The sequence below is a fragment of the Camelina sativa genome, chromosome 15, assembly GCF_000633955.1.
Source record: "Camelina sativa cultivar DH55 chromosome 15, Cs, whole genome shotgun sequence".
Taxonomy (NCBI): domain Eukaryota; kingdom Viridiplantae; phylum Streptophyta; class Magnoliopsida; order Brassicales; family Brassicaceae; genus Camelina; species Camelina sativa.
The window spans coordinates 4,162,618-4,184,448 of record NC_025699.1 but is presented as its reverse complement, the minus strand read 5'-3'; the positions used below and the strand labels follow the sequence as shown (position 1 = coordinate 4,184,448).

General features: G+C 36.3%; 3 protein-coding genes and 2 pseudogenes across 4 annotated transcripts; 1 reads left to right on the top strand and 4 right to left on the bottom strand.

Moving 5' to 3' along the window:
- LOC104745211 (transcription initiation factor IIB-2) lies at nucleotides 1,539-3,741 on the bottom strand. Its single transcript, XM_010466403.2, has 7 exons — nucleotides 3,240-3,741; nucleotides 2,884-2,908; nucleotides 2,579-2,708; nucleotides 2,371-2,501; nucleotides 2,206-2,294; nucleotides 2,035-2,111; nucleotides 1,539-1,952 (listed from the first exon to the last, which is right to left on the bottom strand). Exons 1-7 carry the CDS (start codon nucleotides 3,590-3,592, stop codon nucleotides 1,819-1,821), a joined length of 939 nt encoding a protein of 312 aa, XP_010464705.1. The 5' UTR covers nucleotides 3,593-3,741; the 3' UTR covers nucleotides 1,539-1,818.
- Nucleotides 7,457-9,622, top strand: LOC104745209 (annotated as a pseudogene).
- LOC104745210 (kinesin-like protein KIN-14G) lies at nucleotides 9,594-14,997 on the bottom strand. Of its 2 annotated transcripts, none has more exons than XM_010466400.2 (20): nucleotides 14,809-14,997; nucleotides 14,660-14,718; nucleotides 14,423-14,580; nucleotides 14,192-14,329; nucleotides 13,859-14,096; nucleotides 13,667-13,752; nucleotides 13,525-13,569; nucleotides 13,304-13,405; nucleotides 12,921-12,995; nucleotides 12,677-12,758; nucleotides 12,466-12,561; nucleotides 12,224-12,397; nucleotides 12,015-12,121; nucleotides 11,753-11,931; nucleotides 11,487-11,654; nucleotides 11,160-11,410; nucleotides 10,923-11,086; nucleotides 10,298-10,818; nucleotides 10,031-10,212; nucleotides 9,594-9,943 (listed from the first exon to the last, which is right to left on the bottom strand). In XM_010466400.2, exons 2-20 carry the CDS (start codon nucleotides 14,712-14,714, stop codon nucleotides 9,849-9,851), a joined length of 2,916 nt encoding a protein of 971 aa, XP_010464702.1. In that variant the 5' UTR covers nucleotides 14,715-14,718; nucleotides 14,809-14,997; the 3' UTR covers nucleotides 9,594-9,848. The 2 variants fall into 2 exon arrangements, with proteins under 2 accessions (XP_010464702.1, XP_010464703.1); XM_010466401.2 differs by having other exon boundaries at nucleotides 13,667-13,746.
- Nucleotides 15,662-17,526, bottom strand: LOC104745208 (probable calcium-binding protein CML49). The gene is made up of 5 exons (XM_010466399.1): nucleotides 16,829-17,526; nucleotides 16,480-16,526; nucleotides 16,203-16,378; nucleotides 16,083-16,101; nucleotides 15,662-15,971 (listed from the first exon to the last, which is right to left on the bottom strand). Exons 1-5 carry the CDS (start codon nucleotides 17,421-17,423, stop codon nucleotides 15,867-15,869), a joined length of 942 nt encoding a protein of 313 aa, XP_010464701.1. The 5' UTR covers nucleotides 17,424-17,526; the 3' UTR covers nucleotides 15,662-15,866.
- LOC104745207 lies at nucleotides 17,880-21,622 on the bottom strand (annotated as a pseudogene).

Here is a 21,831-nt window from a genome sequence, read left to right as displayed (position 1 = left end):
ATACTACTATTGATTTTATGGGAATGGACGTTAAGTACGTATAATTTCTCTTATGGCTAGAGAGAAAAGCTTACCAAACAATTGATTGCGAGGAAACAAAAATACATAAAAGAATTTGATAATGGGTGGAGTTGGTAAGATTTGGGTAAAGTCTTTTCCGCTCCTCTTCACCAACCATAGTCATACCCTCTCACCAATCAATCCTTATGGTAGGATTGTGTGTATTATTTCAATCATGGAAAATTATAGTGTGTACATCTCTTAAACAACAAATGCAAGATAAAATCCAACCGTCTCGCATACTAATATCAAATAAAAAAAAGTAGTATAACCTGACTCTAAAACTGGTTTAGAGGTTGATGAAATAACTTCATTTGTTTCAGTCTGAAAAATGTTGTTATTACTATTCTCATATTTTGGTTTGTTTGCTCATCTCGAAAATACCTAGGCTTTTACCAAAAAAATTATAAAGAAGAATATTGTTTTTCAGATTTTTAAGGGGTTCAGTATATTTTCTTTAGATAACAACTAGCTCATATAATCGAAGAATTTCAATATACTGATCACTTTAAAAGCATACATAATACATTACAGAAAGATATTTACTTTGACAATCTTGAAAATAAATATTAAAATATTTGGTTGTCAAAATTATAAGATATTTATAATTCAGCTGCAGATTCCTTAGCAAAATTTGGTTGTCAAAATGTTGATTATTATGTTGAATCTGTCATAAAATCTTTCTGGCTTTTACAACCTCTCTGTAATGACTCAGTTTAAATCAATATATTTCCTTTTGAGTAAAAAAAAAAAATATTAAAATATATGTTAGATAATACGATCAAAATTGAGTGTATATGATGAAAGCACACTAGATACAAATTGGCATGTTTAAAATGTAAGAGTTCCTATAGCACTTGGCCCAACCTAAAGATATTTATGCAGCTTACAAGATATTCGTGTACTCAACAGCACATGTAACTTTTGTTTTCTTCTTCTATATACTCCATTGGAAATAATTGAACTAAGAATATATGTACTTTTTTAGTTTTTTCTCTAGCTAGAGTGGTTGATTTCACTTGGTTACATTATAATTACTTTGGTTATGTGTTAAACAAATCCAAATGTAAATTTGATACTGCACGTTTGTTAATAAATAACTTACGTTTTATAGACTTGTTTAAAAGACAATGACTACTTCTAAATCTGAAACTCTATAAAAGGAAACTTCAACTCTCAGAGGAAGTTCAATGATTCCAATCATTAGGTTTAAGTTCCAAATATTTGATGCTGCTTGGATATTTTATTAATTATAATCCGAATATTATATACTTCTGAAAATATAATCTTATCAATATTTAGATGCTGATGATGTATTGTCCACGGATAACATAAATTTTAAAGTAGTCATTTCTTTTAAACTTTCTTGGTAAACTGTAAATAACAAAGTAAAAAACGTATTATTTCCAATTCTCCTAATTAATTGTAATCACTTTTTACTTCAGAACCGATGAGTTCTTCTGTGTCATGTGTTGAGAAGTAAAAACCAATCCTTAAACCGGTCGGTGGCTTGATTAGCAGAGTTACAAAGGTCGGTGGCATGATGTTCGAAATGGTGAGATCAACAGGAAATACAGTCTCGTTAAGTCAACAATTTATGGTATCTTATGGAGAGATTTTGATACAAATCTACTGTAAATATCTTGTCTAAGTGTGGCCCGAGTCGTACTTCGGACCAAATTACTTTATAACCCCTTCAATTCCCAATCGAAACTGGAAGGCATGGCAGCTGAGTAGGAGCGAAGAGTCAGAAGACACTCAAGGGCTTTGTAGGTTCTTGAGATCTTCTTCTTTAGCATACCAAGCTGGTATGATCTTGGAAAGGTGAGGGTAAAGATCTTTATAAGAGTTTCTTATAGTTCCTTCCGCGACTCCAGTTGCCACCGATATATCTGCAGGTTCAAAATGTCAGATAGTTTGTGACTTCGTGTGATGTTAACTTGTTTACATTCACAAAGTGCGAATGGAACAGACCTCGGAGAGGCTTCTTCTCATCAGACAGCTGAGTTATAATGTATATTACTGCAGCTGCAATCGATATGGGACTCCTCCTGCAACAGGTTAAAAGCTCCTGTGTGAATGAATGGCTGTAAACCGATACATCCAGAAAACAAGCAATAAGACAACAATGGCTAGTGGTGTAACCTTATATCAAATTCCTCCGACTTCTGCACAGATTCTTGAGCCGCTTTCACGGTTTGGTTGGTCATACCAAGATTGGAGCAAAAACGTCTCTGCAAATATACCAGTCAGACTTGATAAAAATCGTGGATACGTGAACCAAGAAGCACTAATTTAAAGAGAACTGACCATAAAATCTCCGGCATGTATAGTACCCATTTCCACGGATTGTCCAGTTTCCAGCCCCAACTGTTTGACAATGTATTCTTTTGCACGACCAATCTCCTTCTTAGTAGCTCCATTGGCAACAGAGCATATTTCTACATAATATCAGCAAGGGTTAAAAAAAAGGCAGATGGTGAGATATAAAGACTCTAAAAATCTGTTTTTGTAGTACCCTTGACAGTTCGTGGCTTATCTTCTTGCCGGCAAGCAATGTATAAACAGGCAGCCAAAAGAGCATCCTGATTTCTTCCTCTGCTTGACTTTTGATCCTCTACCCTTTTATAAATCTCATTGGCTCGATCCTTCAATAGAAGATCAAAAACCACCAAAAAAAAACAATGGAATAAGGATAGAAACTCTATAAACATTGGCAAGCTACATACATTCCAAGAAACATCAGCAACTTTCAAAACAGAATGCATTTCAAGCAAAGCCTTTAGATTAGTTACTAGTAAGAGAAAAGAAAAAAAAGAGTACCTTGATGGTTGCCACAAGGCCCAACCTGGAGAAACACACAAGTTTTTATCAGATTAGTAATTTTGTCAATCAACCTAACTTACAGTGACAAAACACCTCACAATAACATTTCAGAACGTATTGAACCAAATCAAGTTTTTTTTCTTCATTTTCCTAAAAGCTAAAAGAAGATAGTTTCTATTTTTAGTTACATACATTTACTTAATTTACCCACTATAAGAATTCATCTAAATCGAGCTTCTCAATACTGAATTTTCAAAATTTCTAACCACAAGCAAAAATCATCGAATTCAACAGTTGAAATTGAGAAGCTTCCAGAAACTAAAACCCTAAAAATTTCGAGAAACAAACCCTACCTATCAGCCATAGTGGCGATCGTCTTAAAGGCAACAATAAGGCCACGATCAGGATTAGATCCACGATTCTGCCATCGACCAAGAGAAGAAGAGAGGAAATCGCCAGAGGAACCATTAGGTTTAGAAATGACAGTAGTGAGACCACCATCAGCTAAAAGAGGATTCGTAGGACCACCGACACGAACAGGATCATTATCACCTGACTCATTAGCGAAGGTACGCCACTCCGAAGTTTCATCGATTGAGTGAGATTCGAGCACGAGACCACACTCGGAACAAACTGTATCTCCGGCGGAATGGTCAAACACAACCTCCGTGTGCCTTTTACAGTCTGAACAAAACGCGTCACTCATCGATTCTCTTCTCTGCTCTGCTCAGAACTAAAAACCCTAAAACCCCTTTTTAGTAATTGGACTGTAATTACTAAAGATTGCCACTTTCGTCTTCTTCGTCGCGCCTTGAGCTTCTTCTTTACTTTACTTCTTCAACGATTTGTTTTGTTCTCTTTTCTCTCCCGAGAAGAATATTTAGAAAAAAAAATGCGATGTTACCGAACTCAGGAATATATCAACCGTCCACGTGTCTAGTAACGATCCAACGGCAGATATGACAACACAGACCAGATATAAGAAGATAACAGGCTTTAGAACAAATCTGGCCCAACATTTTGAAGCCCTAAATTGTTTTTTGGTCTGCCACCACTCCCTTTTTTCGCATTATGTCCATGCACACACACATACACATAGCACATGACACACCAAACACAGTACAACATACGACTTATAATATATATCGGATATCGAAAACAAACATATATATGAACATAACCAGGCAAATACCAATTAAACAAACACATATATTGTAAAACTTCTATTTAGGATCGGATAATCCGAATTGAAATGCATTGATTAATATATATGCTCTCACAATCGCAAGGTTATTATTATATACTAATAGTCTAATACTATGATTTGACTTTTATGAACTTTCTTAAACTAACCCTAAGAATTCAAGTTTTGTTTTCTTGCGAAATCTGCAATATAAAAGTAATTATTATAATTATGTGCTATTTAATTAATCGAATTTATATATACACAGCAACTCTAAATTGACGTGTGAACTAACCACATGTAAGCAAATGATTATCACAAGTGTATAATATGTAGTAGTATTAAACTTATGTACTATATTTTGATTTTGGTCGACATACCCATGCCCATGAGAGGATCTCTCTTCTTTCTTTTATAAAGTTGTTTTGTTTTGTTTCGTAGACTATAAATTAGTACTATTCAACAAAGAAAACACTTAGGCCTTGAATGTTTTGTAGATTTTGAGAGAGATTTTGGTTTTTGTTTTTCAAAATCTCATTTTTATACCAATCAAGATTTTAAAATTTTGGTTTTCCTAAAATTTAGGGAAACTATTTTGTTATAGTCTTCCATTCACGATTCTAGATTTTCAATTGTTCTATAATTTAAGAAATCTAGTTTTTGATTCTTTACGTTAATTTTTCTCAAAAACCAAAAACCTTTTTTTTGAGATTTTTCATTTAAAAAACTAATACCAAAATCTAAAACTAAAATCTAAAATCTAAAAACTAAAAACTAAATCCAAAAACTCAATTTAAAAGCAGTGTCCATTCATGGCCATATTAAAGAAAATTTCCGATCGATCACTGAATGCATTAGGACTTACTCATGAATTATGATCGTCTTAAAGTGGATATGGATAAATTCACAATTCCCGATAAAGCTAATTTAGTCGCGGTCTTCAATGATCATCTTTGCGTACTTATATTGCAGTTCTCATCGAATCAAATTTTCCTCTTAAACATTTTATAATTAATTGCTTCAACATAACCTAAAATTTACACGAGGCGATAATTTAATTAATAGTGGCAAAAACTTTGGTAAGATATTGGCATCACACCATATTCTATGTATACACAGACGTATTATTTGACAGTTATATATATATTTGTATACCCTTTTTAATCAAAGCCTCTTGCTAATTTTTTTTAGTATCGGTGAATTTTTTATCTTATATATGTATATGATGACCTTTACACCTTTTCGAACTTGGTCGTACGTCTAAAGTGGGTCGCAATACTTTATATCGACGTTTAGAATTTTCTACATAACTTAAACTGTACATGAATTTGTATTATACGATAGTAGATACTATCTTCCTAATATGTTGAAAAGATTAAGAATATCATATTCTTATTGGGAAAAATGTCATTTAAATCATGAACTTTCAAATTTTGGCCATTTAAACCATGAACTTTGTTGTAGGCCATTTAAAACATCAACTTTTGTTGATTAACTTTTTTAAACATGAAGTTTTGTTGACCAAGCCAAAAAAGACATGACGTTAAATCTGATAGTTGACCTACTAACAGACGTTACTTTGCCGTTAATCACACTGTTACTAACAAAATGACGTCGTTTTAATGGAAGTTTTAGTTCGAAAAAATATCATTTAAACCATGAAATTTTAAATATAGGCCATTTAAACCATGAACTTGTAAATGTATGTCATTTAAATCATGAACTTTCAAATTTCTATCACATAAATCATGAACTTGCCTTGGGCGTTAGGTGAAAACTAGACAACCTGAAAATTTTGGTTATCGAAGCAAACCGAAAAGAGAAAGCCTAACCGTTCGGCGCAATTGATTTGGATAACTGGATTGCGGTTTGGTAGGTTTATTAGAAACCGCAAAATTATTTAACCCTAACCGGCTAAACCGTTTAACCCTAGTTTAGTTTCTCTCTTCTTTCTTCGACTCTGCCTCATGATGTGATTCTGAAAAAGAGAATGAAGAACATCAATTCATCCTTCTTTTTTGTGTCTTTTTTTATTTGTTTTGAGTCTTTTTTATTTTTTAGGACACTACACTAGAGTTTGAAGGATTGATCATCTTGTTTTAGGACACTACACTAGAGTTTGAAGAATTGATCATTGTATTCATGTATTATGGTTTAAATGACATAAATTTGAAAGTTTATGGTTTAAATGATATACATTTATAAGTTCATGGTTAAAATGGCCTATATTAAAAAGTTCATGGTTTAAATGACATTTTTTCGAACTAAAACTTCCATCAAAACGACGTCGTTTTGTCAGTAACGGAGTGATTAACGGCAAAGTAACGTCTGTTAGTAGGTCAACTATCGGATTTAACGTCATGTCTTTTTTGGCTTGGTCAACGAAACTTCGTGTTTAAAAAAACTAATCAACAAAAGTTGATGTTTTAAATGGCCTACAACAAAGTTCATGGTTTAAATGGCCAAAATTTGAAAGTTCATGATTTAAATGACATTTTTCCCTATTCTTATTTGTTTTTGTCATTATTAAATAAGCTAGAATTTTCGTCCACCAACTTTTTCTTCACAAAATTTTATTTGACTATTTTTTCGCCCACTAACTGATTTTTTTTTTTTTTTTGGAATAAAAAATCCTTGGATAATTAGAAACTCCTTCGGATTATATTTTTTCATTACAAGAATTATGTCAAATATTAGTGCAACAGAAATTGGTACTTATTAGAATATGGCATGTTGTATGTATTTGACCGTTAAGAACGCCTCCATTAGGCTATTTGATCGTTTCTTCCTTTGTCCAATAATTTGGAATTCTTTATACTTATTTAGTCATCCCTATATGAGTAGATTGGTCTCATCATTTATTTGAATCTATAATTTAAAATCATCCATATAAACAAATCGTATGTTTCGATGGCCTTGTGCTATGACAACTTATTATTTTTTGGAAGTTTTTGAGTTTGAACCATAAACTAGTCTTGGGTCATGCAGTCTTTATTTTATACTCGGTTCAACCTAAAAAAAAAAAAAAAATTGTTAGTCTAAATTAAAAGATCACAATTAGCTGGACCTCAGATAATAAGACTCCAGCACGCCAGAAAGAAAACATTGAATTATAAATCAATATATGTGGCCAAATTACTTGATTTTTAACTTCAAAAACTGTTTCACTTTTCATGCTGATTTAGACATAAATTCCATTTAAGGAAGTTGAATATGTCACTGATAGGATGATTTCAACTAAGACGAGTATATATATTTATATAGTATTAATAATAAGTAAGTATTTATTAGTATTACCAAACATGATTTAAGGAAAAGGAATCTTGTGATGCAAGCGACATATATAAGCCTAAAGATGAATGATGGGTTTGGCCAAAGTCCCTTTCTCGTTCTCCCACACGTCTCCTCATTCCCATCTCAAAGACATCGCAAAGAATTAGTAGTATGTTCCTCTCCTCTGCTCCTATACAATACCAAGAAACGAGTCGCTCTCTCTCTCCTCTACTTTTCTCTTTCTCTCTTCCAAAGAATAGAATAGTATGCTAACGTCTCTCTCTCTAAATATATACTCTGATCAAACCTTACAACAATACCCTGAAAACGTCTCTCTCTCTCTCTCTCTCTCTCTCTCTCTCTCTCTCTCTCTCTCTCTCTCTCTCTTTCTCTCCCCTTACGTATTCAAGGAGATAGAAAAATTCTGTTTACAAAGAAAAAAGTTCACTATATCCCTCTGCATACGTCTCTCTTTCTATGTGTTCTTCACTTGAATAACAGTGAATGATGAGGCAGAATATGAAAAAAGTAGCACAGATCAAAGTAGACGAATCTACAAAGCTGTTTCCTTATGTCTTCGGGTTGAAAAGTTCTTGTGGGAATTGCTCAAAGAGATCGAAGCCTAAGCTTATCTATCTTCTTCTCTTCTCTCTTATCTCAAGTTGCTTCGTCTTTGCTCCTCAGCTCCTCTATTTCCCTTACCCCTCTTCTCTGTTTCTCATCGGTACGGTTCTTTTATCTTATACTACAAGTAAATCTTTCTTTTTTATTATTGTCCTAAACTTTTTTCACTTCGTATGTTTTTTGCAGATTCTTCAATCATAGAGATTGAAAATCGTGTTTCCGAAACCGATATAGAATCACCTAAGACGTCACAAAACGGTTAGTACCTAAACCTAATCCTCTGTTTCTTACTGTTCTTGAAGCATCGAGCAAGAGATACTCATTATTTCTTCTGTGGTATAATTATGCAGACGAGAGCATATCTTGTGACAGAAACGGGTATCGTTCAGACATCTGTTTCATGAAAGGCGATATCAGAACACACTCTCCTTCCTCCATCTTTCTCTACACCTCGAATGATCTCACCGACCACGTCTTGCAAGAAACAATCAAACCATACACCAGAAAGTGGGAAACTAGTATAATGGACACCATTGGTGAGCTGAAACTTATGTCAAAAGATGTGAAGGTTTCTGGCGACAAGCATAAATGCGAAGTGAACCATGACGTACCCGCCGTGATATTCTCTACCGGAGGGTATACCGGAAACCTCTACCATGAGTTCAACGACGGGCTTATTCCTTTGTATATAACATCTAAACCTTTCAACAAAAAGGTTGTCTTTGTGATTGCTGACTATCACAGGTGGTGGGAGATGAAGTATGGAGATGTTCTCTCTCAGCTCTCTGATTATCCTCTTATTGATTTCAACAAAGACAAGAGAACTCACTGTTTCAAGGAAGCTATTGTTGGTCTTAGAATCCATGGTGATTTAACCGTCGATCCTTCTCAGATGCAAGACGCTACAACAAACAACCATCAATGAGTTCAGAAATGTACTTGATCGAGCCTATAAGCCTCGAATCAACAGACTGGACAGGCAAGAGGAGCAACGGTTCCATGCGAGAGTAGCAAAGAGAAGAAAGGCTCATAGGCCAAAACTTGCATTGTTTTCAAGAACCGGGTCTCGAGGGATAACAAACGAGGCTCTCATGGTGAAGATGGCTCAGAGGATCGGGTTTGAAGTCGAGGTTTTGAGACCTGACAGAACAACGGAGCTGGCAAAGATTTACAGAGCGGTTAACTCAAGCAATGTCATGGTTGGGGTACATGGAGCAGCCATGACCCATTTTCTGTTCATGAAACCTGGAGGTGTCTTTATTCAAATCATTCCACTGGGAACAGATTGGGCAGCAGAGACATATTATCGAGAACCGGCAAAGAAGCTCGGTCTAGACTACATTGGTTATAAGATTCTTGCAAGAGAGAGCTCATTGTATGAAAGATATGATAAAAATGATCCAATTCTAAGAGACCCAAACAGCATCACTCGGAAAGGGTGGCAATTCACAAAGGGGATATACCTGAACGACCAGAAAGTGATGTTAGATCTCCATAGGTTCAAGAAGGTTTTGGTTGATGTGTATGCAAAATCGATTAGCTGACCTGAAATGGATTTCCATTTTTTGTTGTTGTTGTTGCTGTGTATAGTCTGCACAAACTACAGAAAGTACAGAGTTCTTGTAAAGATTTTAATGAAACCGTGACATAAATGAATTCAATGTTTCTGAGACAAACAACGAAACTGTTAAGAATGGCTTAAACAAGAGCCATCTATGTTACAGTCAGATCCCTCTAAAGTTGAGTTCTTATTTACTCAGGAAGAAGAAATAAAAATTTCATCCTATTGAATGGAAACTGAAGAGTAGATGCTGAAGAGACTTTCAACGAGATACTAAGCTTCGAGCCAAAGCAAGAGAACGTGTTATTCTTCAATAGCTTCTTACGCCCACTTCTTCCCTATCTTTGATGCTGAACGCATAGGTGGAGGCGTCTTGGCATTTCTTGTACCAGTTGCACCTTTTGTACTAGTTACATCTACAAAAGAAAATTCTTAGTTATTGATTATTGTTCAGATGAAAAGGGGTAAAGAGGCACATGAACTTATGTTAAGATCTTTCTTACCAATCTCAATTGGGTTTCCTCCTATTGAGGACCTACGCGATCTTTCTTGTCCTGGTGGCATTACACCTGTGAGTGACTGCCGTCGCATAGTCTTAGCATTGCTTGTGTCCGGGGACTTTATATGGCTGAAATGATTTGCAACTCCAAGTGGTGACCGTGGATCCACAGGAATGTTCTCTTTTCTGTGGTAACATAAAGGTTTTTCAGTAAACAGGTAAAATGCCAAAGTATTATCAAGCAGATTGGAATAACCAGTCTTATTCATACCTCTTCTCTGAGCCATTGATCAGCTTTCCGATTGTCCTCAGGGACTTCCGTATATGTGAACCTTTTCCATTTGTCCTAGAATCCACAGAAATCATCTGTATGTCGTTTCTGGAAGCTCCTTTAACAGGTGTCTGCAATAGCTGGAGTTGAGGAATGCTTGTTCTGCCATCTACTTTCATTGCTCGGTTTTGATAAGCGCTTACAGGACTCCGTGGATTCTTGAGCTGTTGCACTTCCGTGATGGGATATACTTTACTGTTTTCTTCGTCTTTACAGGAATTTGGACCCTCAAAACTCAATACTTGTGCACGACGGGAAGCTAATGGTGACTTAATAGCTTTCCTGTCTTCAAGGTTTGCCTTTGTGTTGCTACAGTTTTCGATGCTTAATCTTCTGAGACGTGGAGGAGTTCTCTCTGTTGTTGCAATCGGCCTGCTGAAAGGAGATTTTATCTCCTTTGCTCCACTGTTGGAAACATTATTCCATTGTTCGTTACCCAAAGCCTTCTTCAGGTTTTCAACCTGAAAGAAGAACAAAGCTTTTGTTAGCTCACTAGATGTAAAATCAACTAGAAACGAATTTTGTTACTGTTTAGCTTCCAAACAAGACTTAAGTCTCTACAAACCTGCTCTTTGAGATGCATAACCTCTCTAGTCTCTTTGTGTGCACGAGCAGCTCCAAGTTCGACTGTTGAAACTCTTTGTGCGAATTTCAACGTACTGATAGTTTCCCCAAAAGAGTCTTCCTCAGGACTCAAGTGAGCAAACATTAATGTTTTGGCTTGTCCTCCTGAAATGAAGACATGACAGAAATTCAGTGAATTTTTTTGTTCACAAACCAGCAAATGAAGGGTTATTAGTACCTAATGAGTCTTGAAGTAGAAGAGTTAGCTTGCTGTTTCGGTATGGGATGTGAGAATTCTTCTGAGCTAAGGCAGAAATTACATCTCCGAGACAAGAAAGAGATTTGTTGATATACTGTGCTTCCTTGAGTCTGTCTCCAGTCACCTCTGATTTATCTACTCTCTCGCTCCCTGCAAGATCCACAAGATGCAAGCAACTTCGAAGGGTTCCCCCAGATGTGTCTTTCCCACGTACGTGCACCATAAAAATACTACAAGAACGAAATTAATTTTAGATCACAAAGCATTAATTCCATAATTCTGGAAGTGTAGTTTTGAGTTTAGTACCTGTGAGACCGACTACTTCGATTGTTCATGGACGTGGAACTAACTGCACGATTCACTTCACCAGCCTCCATCAGCTGAAGGACATCCTTGGTAGATTTTACAGAATGCATTGTAGCATCTGGAAGACTCAAGCCATCATCTTCACTGGAACAAGTTCGAATATCTAATGTGCACATATAGTCAAGAAGAACACTAAGCCGATTCATGTGAAATATATAAAGCAGGAAATTTTTAAAATTGAAGTTTCAGCAGCCATGAAAGGATATCTGGTACATGAGGAATTTTCTGCTAGAAGGTCTCGGACTTGCTCATTGTAAATTTCGACCATTTGGACGTATATCTCATATGTCATCATATCCTTTCTTTTATCACATATCAGAAAGAGATCACTGAGAGCCAGATAGTTTATTCCCATTTCAGTAGCTGATCTGCCTGGAGGACCACTCTGCATAAGAAAAGAACAAAATGATAAGTAACTAAATATGTAGAAAGGCAAGAAGATGCTCTAGTCTGTAGAACAATTCTCACCATTGTGTATGTCTTCCCTGATCCCGTTTGGCCATAAGCGAAAATACAGACATTGTAACCATCCATCACTGATCTGATTAATGGTTGTGTTTCTCTGAATACATCATCTGTCCAAATGAATTTAAAAGTTTCAAAGATATCTTACTAAAACAAAGAAGTGTGAGACTTAACACAAGCTTTATAAGCCTCTTGAGACATTGCAAAATTACCTTGAGTTGCTGTTGGACCAAATACTTGATTAAACTGAAACGTTTTTCTTGCATCTTTATAAGGCTTCGATGGATCCAAAACAAATAAAGAGCCATCTTTTCCTATATAGTCTATTACTCCGTTCATTTCACTATTGAAGATTGGTCTAACTCTGCAGTACACCCTTATATTTCCTGCAGATTCAAGACATGGCATTACGACTTCCATTAGAAGAGCAAAACTTGTGTTATTTACTTTCTACCTTTAAGATCTTGCACCATGTTATATAGTTTCCGGTTCTCTTCCACCACTTTGTAATATCCTTGAGCTGCTGATGACATCTCTTGCATCTGATTCCCTGTGCAACACAGTAAATTGAATTTGAAACTAGAAAATGAGATTGTAATTCAAAATGAAATGTTGACAGTCTGCTCCGGAGCTGATAGAAACGAATTCTCAAAAAACAAACTAACCTAGTTCCATCAAATCTCTTTGCAAATGAACCTGAAATTTCTTAAAATCCTGCTTAGTTTCTATGAACAAGGCCTTGAGAACCTAAACAATAGAAACATACCTGGATTAGGACACAAAGTAGTGCATAGAACTCATAAGTAACATCTTGTAAATCATAAGTAACATCTTGTATAAGATATAAGAAACTAAAGTCAAGATAACGAGTAGTAGAACATCGTTAAGACAGATTAAATGTAAACGTACCGCAAGCTCCTTTTCTTGTGTTTGCAGTAAACGCTCATGGTTGCAATTTTTCTTTTGTAGGAGACTGCTGCTGGACTGTACAAAATAAAACCAACAATCTGTTAGTGTAAACTAAAACATGAACTCTTTTAAACAGTTGTGGAAAGAAAGGTGTCTATGAAAGAGCAGCGCAAACTAGAAAGGTAAAAATTGAGAAAAATATAATACTAGTCACTCGTGGATGCATAACCAGAACATTAGTCAAATTTGGAAGTAAAAAAGACATGGAAAGGGCTGATGAACAGAAGATATATAAAGTTACTATTCAGGTACCAACATCAAAATGCAGTTCTAAGGTAAGATTTGCGTGCCACATGTAAAGAGAAAAAGCAAAAAAAGCATACTTGGTCTTCTTCATGGACAGGTAACTCCTCCAGAGGCATGGATTTTGAGTCTGATGGTTTCAGGGTAGCTGCGCTAAGTAAATTCTTGAATACTGACTGAAGCTGTACATAAAGACATCATTAATGTCAGACAAATCTATCAAAACAGTATTGAAGTATAAGACTTGCTAAATAAAAACAGACCATCACTAGGCAAATGGATTTTGTATGAACTAATTTACCTCTGGGAATCTTGAGATGATTTTCTCGAAGTTTGCTCTAGAATTCTGCAATCCAAAGAATGAAAGCAATTTAACCAAGTGGATCTGACTGTTACAGTAAAAATACTCGAGCAAATGGTTCAGAACATTTCTTTCAACTTACCCCAGTGCCATTCTCTAGTGAAATAAGATTCTCATCAATGTTTTCCTTGGAATTGAAAATGTGATCTGCAAACAACTTGGCTATCTCTACAAGTATTCAATCCAAATGCAGTAAGATTGGTGTTAAAAACAAATCACATTTAACGCAAGTCAACTAGAGGATGAAGGTTCAAGAAGAAGAATGTTTACAAACCTTTGAGTTGATCAGATTCACCATCAGTGCAATCATTTCTCTCACGGACCGAGGACATGTCCAAATGCCGAGAAGCACTTACAGGCTGCTGAATCTTAGTCGCAGAGAGCTGAAACGTCGGCGTTTTGACGTGCCTGTATGACCCATTACCATTGCTCGTTACCTTGCACTCATGGAATGCCTTAAGTCCTAAAACGCAATCCACAACCTTGGTCACTGATCCAGACTCTAGATTATCCTGTGTGAAACATTACACATCCTCATATATTCAGTTCTTCTTCATAAAGCTTATAACAGAATCAAAACCATTATCAGAAGCTTCAAATGTGTTACCTTTTCAAGATCAGAAGCTTCAAATCCAGGAAGCCTCAACTGTTGTAAAGCCACAAGAAAATTCCGAACATTCTCGAAATATTGATAAGCCGGTGGAAGTTGATACTCTCCGTTCAAATACGAGTAGTTCTCCACAACCTTGTTTGAATTAAAGAAATGTTAAAAACTTTAAAATTGGAATCTGAGGAACTCGAGACAAACCAAACCAAACCAATTGGAATCAAACCAAACCTTAGAAACGGCTCCTGGGTGAATCTTGTTGATAGCATTGCAAAGAACCATACCATTTCTCAAGCAAGAAATAAACTCTTTCTCCGATGGCTGATCCGAGATACCGAGTTGACCCACTACAGATTGAAGCCATTGCACCGCTTTAAATCTCCTCGCCGCTGCAACAACATATAAAAAAATCAAATCAGAAACATAACTTTTTTCCGATCTTGTTTATCGAATCAAACAAAAACAAACCTGCTTCTTCGGCTCTTCTTGAAGCCAGATTAAATTCGTGCAACCCACTTGTCATTAGACTGAAGAAAATTAAAAAAAAACGAAAAAGAAATTTGATTAAAATCAATCAGAATCAATCAGAATCAACCAAGGAAACAAATCGAAGTTACCAATTTTAGACTCTGTTTCTTTCCTTCTGGGCAAACAGATCAAACCCTAGAAAAAAGAAAGAAAACTGAAGAGAGTAGTGTCTCGTCTTCTGCTTCTTTCTTTGAATCGCTGCTTAAGAATGTTTTCTTTATAATGCTCCAAAGCGTTGTTTCATTCGTTTTCTTTGTTTGTTATCTGGGTCGGGTATTTAGAGTCGGATCCAAATCTAAGCGGAAAAAAATTAAAAATTGTAACGTTAACTCTTTTACTGTGTTTGAATTCAAATATCTAATAATGGACTAATCTCATCCGTCCGATTCGCATGTGTGTGTCAACGGCTTCTGATTTCTCGAAGATGGTAAAGCAAAAAAATTATTATTTTTAATTTCAAATTGGATTCGAAATTTTTGTTAGTTAATACTTATTTTGGGAAATAAAATATCATCTTTACCTAGATGAAAATCTAGTTCATACCACTTTCTAAAAAACAATCTACATTTGTTAAAAAAAAAAAAAATCAGAAGAGTGACAAAAAAGTATCAAATGTCCTTTTAGTGGTTCACCAATCTTATTAAACGTCATTAAAGATAATCTTTTCCAAATATGTAACGTTTTTATTATTTTTGCTTTTGCTTTTCTTGACTGTATATGGGTTTGCCTTCGTTTTCTTTTTTTTTTCTACTGATAAGATATAAGAGTAAGAACTGCGGTTAATGTTTACTAACAAGTTTTGATTGGTATTGATATGTGTTACTTCTCATATGTTTTTCAAAGATAATTAGGGTTCTAATTAGAGTCTTATGTTTTGATTATGTTTTTTTACAGATTTACTTATGTAAATTAATAACAATTATAACCTTGCCAGATGGCGAAAGCGAAAGAAAAATCGGTTTAACAAAGGTATGTTAATTATTCCACAAGACTAGTTTAAAAGGTTTTTTGCTCATATGGAGAAGAGCTACATCCAAATCTTAGAGAAGCAAAGTCAAGAAAGGTAAAAGAAAAATCTGGGAGTTCAACTAATTAAAAAGATCCAAAAGCTGATATGAAAACGAAAGACAGAGACTCTATCACACACTCAAGCGACAAGGAACGGTAGAACAGTGAGCATGAACGTCTCGTAACTGAAAGTAGCTGACCCTGATAGAGCCGTATCTTTCTCCTTGAACTTCTCAGTCAGCCCCTGCAAAATCATTCCATCAAACATCAAAACACAATTCCACACTACTGTAAATGAATTTGGTTTGCAATTGTCTAAGAATGTGACCCTAGCTATGAATGAAAATAGGCATACCTTTACAGTCAAACAGCACCTGCATCAATGGGAAAAAAAAAAAACCAGAATCAGTGATGAATTTAACTTGTTAATAGTAAGAAAAGAATGGTTAAAAAGGGTTGAAACGAATGAACATACTCGATGAAGTTGTCATATTCGATAGCCCTGTTCCTGCCTCCGCTTTTGTCAAACTTGGAAACAAGCAGATCCAAAATCACAGGAGACACTGAAAACCCAAGGCTCATGAGTGCATCTCTCAGCTCGTTTGTATCTATCCTACCACTTCTGTCCTTGTCAAACCTCTCAAAGATTGACTGAAACCAAATCCCACAAAACCACATGAGCTTAATTCCAACATCCTTGACCAACAATTTTCATCAAATCATTGCTAAAACAAAAACCTTTGAGAACTTACCCTCCAATTCTGAAGACTGTAGAAAAGTGAAGTAAACTCTTTCGGTCCTGCAATGTTGAATTCTTAAATCAATATATAAACTCAAAAACCAGACTTGCAGGAGGAATAATCAAAAGATGATTTCTTTATTAATTTCAACTTCAATTACTTATATATGATATAACTTGAGGATTTGGTGTATGAGACTAAGGGACGTTGGGTACAAAGCGATCAAAGTCAACCAAACAATTTGTAGAGGAAAATTTAACAATTTGATTTCTAAGAACTCAACCTAGATGGTGAAATCAAGACAATGGATCAACCTAGAACAATTTAATTGAATTTGAGTGAAAGAATCAAGAAAACTAACCAATCTTCCTGACGTTGCTGTTGGTGAAAAGATACATAAGGAGATGAACAGTTCTAATACTGAAGCTCTGATGATACGAAGAGAGAGCTCCCTGAAGCTCCTTATCATCGATGAACCCACTGTTGTCCCGATCCGCAGCCTGGAAACAACCAACGATGTTCGGATCCGTTCCGGGAGGAAACGCCGACGGAACAAGAGACGCAAACGGACTTCCATAAGAAGAAGGAGGAGGAGGAGCCCCGTAACCACCACCTCCATGTCCTGACTGCTGCTGCTGCGCTCCTCCGTAACCACCGTAATCGGAAGGTCCAGACGCACCGTAACCACCACCGGGAGATGGAGATCCGTAAGCGCCGCCGTGAGGTTTCTCTTTGTGAGGCTTGTTATGGTCTCCTCCTGGAGGAGGACCAGCGTACGGCGCTGACGGTGGTGCACCGTAAGGCGCGGGCTGAGCTCCGTACGGAACAGCGTACGGCGTGGAGGTTGAGGATCCGTAGGGTGGAGGATTGTTGCCGGATGATCCGTACGGTGGCTGAGGCGGTGGTGGGTTACCGCCGTAACCGTAACCTTGGCTCGATGGTGGGTAACCAGACATGGTGAGAACCGAGAACAAGAAGGAAGATGAAGCTTTGAGTTTGAGAGAGAGAGATCAAAGAAGATGAAATAAGTGAATTTTTTTTAACTTTTGGCAGATATGATGATAAAAATAATTAACTACGTCCAGATTATATATCCATTAAAGATACTTTGGGTTCGAGATATTTACGATAAAGCCATTAGATAAGTACGAATAGGCTTTGTACGCGGTGAGGGGTGTTATCGTCATTGCGTGATCATACGCTTTACACACGCGTCACGCGTCAATTTTACTTTGTTGTTGTTCTTTGAAAACTTGGTCATCCGGTTCAGCTATCTACTGGTGCCGGCGGGATCGGTCCAATCTTTAAATAACGGGAAATATTTCTGGTCTGAGCACTAACCGCCCTATGTATGACCCATGAATTGAACACTATGCATTTTGTTCCAAAACCACAGTTTTTTTTTTTTTGTCTCAATTTTGTGAAATTTGATCATTTCATATAACAGTACTATCGGCTACATTATAGATCTCCCCCTTAACATATATTCTAATTCAGTAAAACAGGTTCAGTAATACTGTACAAAAATTCCGACTCTCTCTTCCTAAACACCGGTTTATTCAGTCGCCGTGATCGTGATTCCCGAAACGTATATATGTATTGATGAACGGTCTCTCACACCGGTATCTACAAGAGACAAAACACAAGATTTCAGAAATTATTCAGAAAGTACATTTTTCAGAACGAAAATAAGACTGTAAAAGTCTGATTTCTGAAATGGAGGTTTGTGGTTGTCATTGGAGAGGACTTACATGACAATGGCTGAGAGACAGAAGCAGAGGAAACCGATGGCGAAATGGAGACGAAATGTTTCACGGAAATTCTTATGGTTAAGAAACATTTTCTCTGAGATAAGAGTGATTATGCCCGAAAAGATAAGAACCTGCCAGCCTAAAGGTAAGCATTTTCGGAACGAGAATGAAGAAGTGCCCTGCAGAGAATATTGAAGTTAATAAACAAACAAAAATAGGACGGGTCATCATCGCAACATAATATATAGGGAAGATTAATCAAGCATACCTGGAAGTAATGTTGGATGAATCGCCCCGAAAAGGTGATCCTTAGAATCATATCTTTTTTAAAGAGTTAAGAAGACAAAAAAAAAGAGATGAACAAAAGCTGATTCTAGTTTAAATAATTACAAATAGATGTGGGTGAAGGATACTCATGGAATTCGCCAAGATTAGACCTACTGCTCCTAAAGTTCTTATCAGCAGAACATTTAATATGATGTAGATCAGTGAAAATACAAGCAACATGTTGTTTGAGCGCTTTAGTTGATTCTCTTTTCCAACTGCATGCAAAAATGCTTCGGAGGTTCCTGAATTTTTTTTTAAAAAGGTTCAAGACTGACGCAAAATCAAGAAGTGAATAAGCATTAGGCAAATCTGCATGTGATTACTAACCATTCATGGCCAGGACGATGATGTAGAGACAATAACACTGTAGTGCCAAGGAAGCTTCTCCATCGCTCCATTTTTCACCATATAACAATCTGATAAAAGAGTACGAGTAACTCGGGCCAAATGCCATAAATGTAAGACCTAGAAATTTCCAGGATGTTACCGAAGATTAGAGTCAAAAAGTCTTATATTCATTGAGGAACAAAAACGATTTAGGATCTGGAATGAAGTTATAAAGCTGCCGCTCGGTTTTAGGGACTGATAAAAACACATTACGAGTAGAAGTTTTTACTTCAATAGATAGGAATATACCTATTAATATTACAAACTTTAAGGCCTCGGTCAGACGATCTCCGAGTTCCTTGCTCTTATGCTGGTTATCATCACCTGTCAAGAGAGAAGAGAAACAGAAACCATATATGGTAAACTCAGGGAGTCAACCAACATCATGAAACATTAAGATTTATTACATACTGGACCACACTAAATTCAGGAGAGAAATAAACCTGATGCGAAACTGGCAAATGTAGTGTATGTACTTTCTTCAAAGGGAAGAAACACCATGCGTACAACCAAACTTCCTGGAATTTTAGAGAATCTGTAATGTTATAATGTATAATATACTTAGTCGCTGTAAAACTTTCTAACATTTTTCACCAAAAAAACTTGCCTAGTTTGTCGACGATCCCATAAACAGCCTGATTATAAGATGTATCAAACCATACCAGGACCAACTTTTCACCTTCTTGGAGAATCAACTTTCGGAAGGACTGAAAAGTAAATAGCATGCACATGTTCGAGAGCTGCTCATCGAAATCCATGAAGGTCCCGGGTCTGTGACATCACCAAAATTGTTGAACATTACTGGAAATGAATGGAATATATCAAAGAGTTAAGAATGCTGGTAAGGAGATCAAGGAATAGAGAGAGCTCATACCTGAAAGGAAAGAGATCCGAACTTTTGAAAACATCAAAAAAGAGAAAATAAGCCCAGTACCCAAGAAATAAGGAACCTCCATATGTAACTTGGGAAATTGCAAAGATTATCCCTTTTTCCTACATATGTTGAAAATAATAATTAGATCTTAGTTCTATCATCATATAAGTTTCTTCAAGCATCGCTAGAAACGAAATGGAATGGTATAAGAACTAATAACTTGTTAACACAAATTTGTACCATGTTAGTTTGCATGACTATGAGAGAGCACAAAACTACACAACGTAAAGTTGTAGCAAAAATCTCAACACTAAGCCGCAATTTTAGATTCATCAATTTCTGCGAGAGGATATACAAAGGCTCAGCCAGTAGCTCCAGTACACACGCAAATCCTGCCAATTAAGTAGGTTACATTCGCAGAATCTAAATTTGGACTCCTAAGAGAAATCTTATTAGAAAAAGACAAGAGGTATCAATGGAGAACTTCTACACGAAAAAAAGAAAGTCGTAGCTTTGGAAGAGAACAACAAACATAATATTTCAGATTTCAGGGATATGAGCCAAAGAAGTATGATAAAGGCATAGGAAAGGACAACAAAGTACCGTGAATCAAGATAGCCTGCGCATATGTATCGGAGTAACTAAGGTTCTGCCATCATAACACAAGGACGCAAGCTGCAATAGTAATGGCTAATCCGAGTGGAAATGTCATCCACGCCACTTTCAATAACCTAGTCATATCAACACTGCGACACAAACGTAAAGGAATATATCACTGGCCGAAAAACGAGTCCTGAACTGATAATGTGAAGTGGATCAGCGTGAAGTGCTGTATGGATACCTTTCAGTGTCAGCGCGTATGCAAGCACGCCGAAATCCCTCCCGGCTGAGAAACAAGACACAGATAACAAAAAGTTGGAACTGGATTGCGTAGAGCTTCATTGCAGTGAAAAAAAAAACATAGATGGAGTTTACAATTAGCTAAAAAAAAACCATTGAATTAGTGGCAGAATCCACGTAGCAAGAGTAAAATCAAGAAGAGCTAAGAGTTAAAAAAACATGAGTAGATAGTTATATTCCACAGCTAAAGGTCCACTCACTTAATTAGGCGCTTAAATCACATCTTAGAATAATGATTAGGGAACCTAATTGCTTAAGTTTTGCTACTTGGAAATAGGAAACAAACCCATCTTTACAATGAGAAACGCATCCAAATACAGCAACAACCCAATTGATCCTTTCCATCAAGTTAAATACTCAAAAGCACCTACATTGCCAAAATCTAACAACCTATTCGACCCTAAAAATTGAAACTGGGGTTCTCTCTCACACTCTATTACCGCATAGTCTTCTTCCGTTAGATGCCTCACGATCCAGGGATTGACTGCGAACGAGATGCTTCTGGAAATAAACTGCGTACCTAATTCCAAAATTTCGATCAAGAAGAAAACGAAAAAAAAAACCTAATTCTTAGAAGCAAAATTACAAAGAGAGAGAGAGAGAGAGGGAGAGATGTTTCGGGGGAAAAAGCAAAAGATCAACGAAGACGAACCTAGAAGATACTTGAACCTGAGCGAGTGACTAACGCTTTTCCTATTACTGTCCATTATCGGAGTTCTTCGTAGGTTTCGTTTCGCTCTGGGACGTTTAAACTATGGTTTTTTCACAGTCCAATTGCTCGAATCGACGAAAAAGTATTGGAAACTCCATTAATGAACAAAAATACCCAAATCCTCCTCTCAATAGAGTATTTATAATTAGCTGATTGGCGGTGAAGCTGACGAGAGAACAATTTCAGTCTTGTTGTTTCCGATTATCCAAGTAGTCATTCATTCGTATACAACACACGTGACACGTCCAAGTAAATTATTCACATAATTTATCAAGTAAAACTATAAGATAACCGTATATTATTATTTAGTTAATTAAAAGAGTTAAATCTTCAAAATTTGTGATGATAGAAAACCATACATAGACGTTATCGTCCATCATGACAAGCCTAGAAACGTGACCAGCTATTCCAGT